The sequence below is a fragment of the Hakea prostrata genome, chromosome 7 (assembly GCF_041222555.1).
Source record: "Hakea prostrata isolate BN-2017 chromosome 7, UWA_Hpros_2, whole genome shotgun sequence".
Taxonomy (NCBI): Eukaryota; Viridiplantae; Streptophyta; class Magnoliopsida; order Proteales; family Proteaceae; genus Hakea; species Hakea prostrata.
Genome location: NC_142606.1, coordinates 42,479,818 through 42,487,954, shown reverse-complemented (window position 1 = coordinate 42,487,954; position 8,137 = coordinate 42,479,818). Strand labels below are relative to the sequence as shown.

At 39.0% G+C, this 8,137-nt stretch overlaps 1 protein-coding gene across 1 annotated transcript; it reads right to left on the bottom strand.

Annotated features, from left to right (window-relative positions):
• Window positions 1-3,829: 3,829 nt before the first annotated feature.
• LOC149011217 (protein NONRESPONDING TO OXYLIPINS 2, mitochondrial-like) lies at window positions 3,830-7,033 on the bottom strand. The gene is made up of 2 exons (XM_089164377.1): window positions 6,813-7,033; window positions 3,830-6,723 (listed from the first exon to the last, which is right to left on the bottom strand). Exons 1-2 carry the CDS (start codon window positions 6,935-6,937, stop codon window positions 6,573-6,575), a joined length of 276 nt encoding a protein of 91 aa, XP_089020503.1. The 5' UTR covers window positions 6,938-7,033; the 3' UTR covers window positions 3,830-6,572.
• Between the last annotated feature and the right edge of the window lie 1,104 nt (window positions 7,034-8,137).

Genomic DNA, 8,137 nt, shown 5'->3' with positions numbered 1-8,137 from the left:
GTTGGGTCATCTAGGTGATGCAGGTCCTGGGCAACCTAAGCTAATACCCAGCAGCATTAGAAGCATAATTTTATAACAGGGGTATTTAGGTCATTTTGTTAGTTGTTACTCCGAACCCAGCTAAAGTATTATTAGGAGTCCAAGTCTGTTTTTAAATTATTAGTCACTCCAGGTTGAGATAATTAAGAAGTCCCAGATGTATCTCCAAATTGAGGGCCAGTCTTCAGGATCCTTAGTGTGAGTTCAGCAGTTAATTAGGGTTGTAAACACCCCTGCTTTTAAGTCTTCTAGGGCAATTTAGTGATGGACAGCATCAGGGTTAAAATACCCTGAAGTTGGGGGAGAATTTGCCTTCCCAATCCTGTGGCTAGGGTTTTTATGTGTTTAGTGGCGTTCAAGGTTGAGGAGGAAGGGATGTAGGGTTCGGTTTGAGAAATTTAAATGTCAATTATGTGATTTTTAACGTTCAGATTTAATCCCACAATTCTAGGGTTTAAGAACAACTAGGGTTTCTAAAAAGAGGAAGGCTAAGGTTAGGTCGAAGGTAGGGTAGAGGAAAGGGGATGTTGATTCTAGAATAGAATGGGGTTGGGATAAGAGGTTAATGAGGTATGATTGAAAACCTAAATGAGCTTTAGGGTTTTAAGGAAAAAGAAATACTAGGATTTACAAGCATTTCAGGCTGATGGGTTAGGGCTGAAGTAGGGGAGCGAAGGTAGAGATGGGAGGGGGAATTCAACCACTAAATGGGGTAGGAGTTGACCAAGGGGTTAGGAAGATCTAGGGTCTGAGAGAAAAATCTGGGTTTCTAGGCTGCTGCAAATAAAGGGAGAAGAAGAAGGAAGAAAAGGTTGAGAGATAGGGCTGGGGAAAGGAGGGGATGAGAGGGGAGGGTTACTGCCCTAGGGCTTTGTGGGGGAGGGGCAGAAGCTTGCGATGGGATTTGGGAAGGGGCTAGGATTAGAAAACTTAAGATTTGGGAGAAAGGAGGGGCTGCGAATGGGGAAGGGAAGGAAAAAGGAGGGGGTGGGGCTAGGATGGGGGCTGGTTACTTGCTGCTGTTGAGGCATGATCAATAAACTTGCTGAAATCCGTGAATTCAAAGTGCCACAGGCTTCTTCTCTCTTTAGTAACTCTCCAACACTCATATCCTTCAATCATCAATTTTATTAATCTTAACTTGCTTACATTATGAATGGCTTATTTATAGCATTTACACGAAGGGATATCCTAATAGGACTCAACCAACAAGGAGTTCCATAAATAGAACTCACACTTGAACTCAATTGGGGATACTCAATTAAAAAAAAGAGCTGTATAAGGACTCCTAACTAATTAACAATTGCAGAATTCAAAGGTTTCTAACTTAAGAAGGAATCCAATTTGAAATAAGATTCCAACTTGACTATCCTACTTTGACTGGGACTCTATCATAACTGAACATAACAATTAAAAATAGATTTTGATTCCTAAAATTAATCTGAACATAACAAGACCAAAAGGAACTCAACAGCGGGTGGTAAAATGTCAGAATTGCCCCATGGTCCGGCCTTCCCTATAGGGCCACATGGCATTGGGCTGCTCTTCCTTCTTTCCTCTATGCTCTTGGGGCTTCTGTTGAGGGGGTACCCCAGGTTACATCAATCCTATTTAAAGTATCAGTCCTATTTAAATTATGTTTTTTTATGGTAAGTGGTGTTAGGAGGTCAGTAACTAGATGGCTTATGCTTGTAACAAACACAGATTTTGATGAATAAAATTATTGAGAGTTTCGTTGCAAGGAGAGATCAAGGTCCACATCAGGGGTTTCAGATTGAAAGAATTTTCTTTTGGCAGACTGCTGATCTGCCTTAACTCCATCCATCCCTCTAAATTCCAGCCCCTTCATATTTGGTAGGTAACCATTCAATTCATCCCATTCATCTTCTACAGTCTTACACTGCTGTTTTATTTTCTTGAATTTTTTTGACTTTTTGGACTTTTCTAGAGACCAAAGTTCAAGGTCAGATCTATGCCAATCTAACAGTTAGATCTGTCTCAAACATTAGGAACCTCATCTCCTAACCCTAGTGACCTTTCATTCCAAACCCTATTCTAAACCCGAATTCCTTCGCTGCCCAAATTTCCCAAACGCTATTCTAAACCTTAATTCCTTGGCTACCCTAAATTCCCAAGCCCAATTCTAAAGCCTAATTCCTTGCTACCCAAGAATCCCAAACCCTAACCCTAAAACTGTGAAACCCTAATCCTTGATCCTTAGAACCATAACTCTAAAACTATAAAACCCTAGTCCTAGATCCTCAAACCCTAATCATGAAAACCTTGCTTATTCCCTGCAGGTCATCTGAAGACCTTGGAAGAACTGGCCTTCATTCACTTGAGGCTACATCACTAGGTCATGGGCCTTTGACCCTATAATTCAGAGTAGAATAGGCCTGTAACGGGAGCACCTAGCATAAATACAAAACTTGTCCAATTAATTGGTCTAATTGATATAATTTTGTAAAATCTGCCCAGCTTAAGTTATAAGCACAGAGTAACCTTACACTTATCTTCCTTTCCAGATTTAAGTTTGTCAAAGATACTCATATTTTCATTCCCTGGGATGATGAGGGGAGGAAATTGAAGGCCAAATTGGAACAGTCTTCTTAAGCAACTTGTCAGACTTTTTGAATTAGACACTCCAGAAGGGATTTCATTTACTCCAGTTTGCACCCCAGAAAGTTCCACAATAGTTATTTTATTGGGACTATATGGTATTAAAACAGAGACTCTCAGAGTTTAGTGGTGAAAAGGAGCCAGTTCCTTACAGTGGCTCACCAAGGTCGAAGGGATCTTTGCTTATAAATCCCTTCTGGATGAGAAGTGCAAGCTCCTCCTCGGCAAGGCATGTTCTCGGTGGGATGACATTCTACATTCCAAGTTTGTCAGCCTACTTGGACCCACTGCCAAGTGAAAGGTCATGAAACAATATTGGGTGATAAATTTATCCTCTTAATTATGAGAAGGAACTGTTTCACAAGTTTGTCAACCTCTAGTAGGACAACAAGGATGTAGAAACCTATACACTAGAGCTCTAGAAAAATATCCTCAAGGTATGGAGTTCAAACAAATAGGCATGAATTATGGGATATCTCAGTAGACTGAATACAAATATATAAATTTAATAGGAGTTAGCTAACATTAATTTTACTTCCATTGACACGGTGGAATCATATGCCAAGACAACTGAAGACATACAAATATATAAAGGCAGCAATCATGACTCCTTTAACCTTTAAACCATCACCACCAATTGAAGACAAGAAGTTTGAACCTTGTATAATGGAAGAAAAAAACTAGATAATAGTAAGGGCAATGTTTGGTTGAAAAACATCATGCGTCATAGTTGTATGGAGAAAGGTAACTATAGCAATAAATGTCCTAATAAATCCCACTCCATCAATGTCACTTAGAGTCAACCAACGGAAGAAGGTGTTGAACAACTATGAACCCCATAGACTATCCCCATGGGGTTGGTTAAGGGGGGCCGGGGGCTCCCAATTGGTAGGAAAGAAAAAAAACCACAACCCCTCGGGGTTATCCTATGCTTGGAAGAAGTAGAAAAAGGAAAAAAATATAGTGATAGTTTGATTCTTCCTCTTTACAAAAGAAAAGATATAAGGAAAACAGGTGAACAATGGGAATTCAACCAGCGAATGGTTGATTCACAATCCAGTGTCTTAATACACTACGCTACACCCACCCCCCCATGCTTTCTCTTACATTCTCCAGAGGCTGATGAAATGGCCCTCAATTATGGTTATGATATTCAACCATATTCTGCCAACCTCACTTCATCTCTACTAGGCTTGTTGACAAGCGTCCCCTTCAGGTAAAGGGGTAACCTTTTGCACAGTGATGGTTTTACATGTATTCGCACAATAGTTGATACTTCGGAGAAACCAAATTCATCCATACTGATTTTGCTAAATCCAAGACCATTCATGTGCGAGGTTTTGGTACCACTTCACATCAAGAGGCCAAAGCAGTAGACAGAGTAATAACAACAATTTTGGCCTCCACAAATGCCATGTGCCTTACCTAGTCAACACACTGACGAATTGCAACATTCTTCCAAAGCGACCTCAGTTACAATAAGCTACTATTATTTATGATGTTACATGAAACAGCATCAAGAGTAAGCAAAGAGGATGTACATTCCTATTCAAGTCAAGGAGAAAATTATGGTTGAAACTCCAGCAAAAACCGAAAATTTCAGGTTTCGACCAAAATTTCTGTGGAAGCCATGTACTTTTTTTCGAAATTTTGACCCAAGGTTTCAGGCCTTATATAACCTTTATTCATTTGATTTCTTGCGTTCAACCTATTTAAAAAAGCATAATAAATACAATGGAACTAGTATTTGCCAAAAAAAAAAAACTAAAAAGTTATCATTCAAGCATACTAACAAATGGTTGGTTCCGACAAGTACAAATTGTATTGCATGCATGTATAAAATTATTAGCATATATAAATTGTTTGATATAATGGTTATATATACAACAAGTCAACAAAATACAATGACCAACTAAATCAAGTGATGGTGTCTCACATGTATTAAGTTCAAGCCCATATATCATGTATAAAAATGTATTTTGAAATTTAAAATCGGAAATAAAAAAAAAATAGTTGTAATAATCAAAATATAAATTTAACACATAGTCATAGATCAACAATCCTAGACTAAACATATATTATTTCAAAGCAATATAAGATCATTTAAGGCTGGAACAAAACAAAAATGAAAAAACGGGAAGTTTGGAACTGTTGAGTATGGCTCATGCTTCACATTCTGTTGCCAATGAGTTTCCTTTGTAGTTTGGGATAAGGACCATGAATAGCTATTGTGGCTTAAAAGGTGTTTGAAAGCAAACGGGAAGCAAAAGAGGTGTTTGAAGGCATAGTGGTTGTGGAAATTAGTTGCAAATGGGATAGAAATCAACAAAACCAAGGAAAAACAAGTTTTAGAGTTGAAACCTACAAAATTTCGGTCGAAACTTTGGACTTTAGGGAAATTCTTGGGATTTTGTTTATTTTTCATTTTTTATAGATATTTCGGTCGAAATTTTGGTAATTTTGACTGAAATTTATACCATGGATCAAGTGCAGGGAATCTCCCTACACCAACAGCTAAAGTCGCTAATTTGATGTAATTCTAGCAGGAGTCTAAGGTTACTGTTGACATGACTATAAACATGAAACTTAGTCTAATTTCATTCTAACTTCTAATCAGTTCTAGTTTTAGGCTAAGTCTTATGTCAACCAATGCGACAATATATAATAATGCAATTGCTCAGTTGGTCCCATGATTCAATTAACAACATTTTATTTTGAACATTGCTACTTGGTGAGTTGGTGTCACTAATTCACTATCTCCCTCATCCCTCTCAATTAATCTCTTCAAGTTCCTCCAAGATGCCTAATTCAATCTCCATTGAAAAACCCTCACGTATGCTAGAAATTATTCTAGTTATAATATCAAGTCAAGAATTCTAGTGACTATTCTTAAACAATAGTAGGTTGTTATCTAAATTCTATAGTTCTACATCTAATGTTTTAAATCCCTCCAAACCCTAATTTCCCCCTTTTCTATTTGTGGTTTTACTAGACCTTAGTCATTAAGGCATATTTCCAATAGTCCATTCCAAATCAACCAATGGAAACCCATCCCACAGCCTTTGTACACCATCTCCTCAGTCCAATCAAAATATCAAATTACCCTCAAAGATCCAATGTTTTATTAACCTCCCCCCTGGTGTCTATCATCCAAACTTTAGTGATCATCCCCATATACCATTACATTTATTCACTCAAAGTTTCATCTCAATCAAACCACCATAAACCTAAGTTTCAGGTTCACACAAGCTGATGTACTGAAAACCTGCAAATATCTTCAAGAATATAAGTGAAGTGTTATTACGAAGAACCTACCAACCCAATCCAACCATCAGATCTTCATCCCCATAACCTCCTAACAGAACCATTTGAATATGGTTGCCATCTGACCAGCTGTTTTTGAATTACCTTTTTATCCATCAGTCCATTTTCAATCCTCCCTAATTCCCAAATTAAAGTACGGTTCTGTTTAAGATCTTGGAAAATTGCCCTTCGTTGATCCTATTCAATCTAAGGCTATATCGGCATATAACGATCCTCTGGACCCTAAAATGGTGGGAGCCTTGTGTGATTACGCCCTTTTTTGTGGTAAATCTCTATTGCTTAAAAAAGCTTTTGTGCAGAATGGAATGGTTTACGGGTTCTGAAATAATTCCAGGTTTCGGCGGCTTACCCTGTATGGCTTATGCGTCTGGAACAATTTATGTATTGGACTGATCTCAGTTTTACCGCAAGGGTTTGGTAAGAGGGACCTCTCTGGGTCATTCTGGTCAGTATCTGCGTTTGGTTCCTTTTACTATCTCAGCAACTGAGGTATTGCATTTATGTTTTTCATTTTCTTAAGGAAAAAATAAATATGAAAAAACTAATCATTAGAGAAAAAGTTGCTTACAGATACGAATATAAAATGGAACTCAAACTCCAGGGTTTGCACGGCAAAGCATACCCTGAGACAGAGATCTCGAACTTCTCGAGTCGATGCCGAGACACGAAGTGAGACGTGCCGAGGAAACTGCGCTGTATAATGGAAGAAGTGATTGGACACAACCCATTTCAGAAGGCGACCTGAAAGCACAAATGGAACTATTGTAAACTCCGCCGTTCACTGTCATGAACAAAAACACAAGCAGATGTTCGACAAGAGAGAGAATTGCCTTGAAAAGGGGGGAGACAAGAAACGAGTTCGTGTCGAAGGAATAGGTTGGCTGCTGGATTTATTCATGGCCGACTTAAGGAAATTAAGAGCCGGTCTTGAGATCGATCGACATCCAGACGCCATGAGAGACAGAGTTGCAACGAGGCCAAATGGTAAACGTAGGAAGGGTTCTCGTGGGGTTTTAACCTCTAACTTCAAACGTTAAACCCCACCCCATCCTCCCCCGTCTCCCCAAAAAAAAAAACTTCAAACTTCAAACTTCAAACTTGCCTCGTCGCCCTAACGTGCGTGCGGTAAACATTTAGAGTCCACCTGTTGACTTACATATGTGTGTTATTACAAAGAATTTTATTTTAGAGTTTTTTTTGTAGGTTGCAAACTCTATAATCGGGTGAAACTCAGGGTAGTTCACTTTGGTGGCTTGACTTATAATTTACACGGATGTTTATCCGCTTAATTCATCCAAAAATTGTTCAGCCTTTAGATTCTTACAAAACAGACGTCAAACGTGAGCCGACCGTGCGGTCGGATAGCAACCTCCGAAGGTTAAATCAGCAATTGGAGCACCACTAAACTCTGGCTTGATGCAGAGCTTAAATCGAACGAATTAAGGGAGGGAAACGATTCAGTTACCTTTACTGTGTGCAATCCTTTAGTTTATATAGATTTTACATGTTATTCTTGACCGTTAGATGCGTTCACCCTCCTCCTTGATGGCCATTCGATCTTACGGTTTTTAGCCATCTTTCAGAGTTAGTGGCAATTACCTTTGGTGGCATCATTGTGTATCCCGAATTTGACGGGAGCATGTTTCTTCCTACAGCCGTCGAGTTTCTTCGTGCTTACGCTACTTACTAGTTCGACCCTTGAATCGGTATCTTTGACCCGACCATAGCCGAACCCGGTTTGATATTATTTTTTCCTTATCATGAGCCCCTCAAATCAAGCGATCGAGATGAAACGGCCGATGGTTTGTTTTACTTTTCCTCTATCCCGACTACTAAACCCAGAAGATGAAGAGCTAGGTGTCTACTTGTTTTTCCAAACATCGCATTTATTATTCTATCTGCGCACGCTCATTGAGCCGTAGCGCTCCTCATTATCTGTGCCAAAGATGCCACATGGCCCTTGAAAGCTGTTGGTCATCATTCCTCTCACACTCGAACCGTCAGCATACCTAAACCATTGATCTTCATCCAAGATTGAAGCTAATCTTTTCCATTCATCATCTCGCCTTTAGGTCTATTTAAACCCTTCTCTTCTCAGTTTTCATCTTTCACTTCTCTATTTTATGAATTTACTTGCACTCAAAGTTACTAGCGT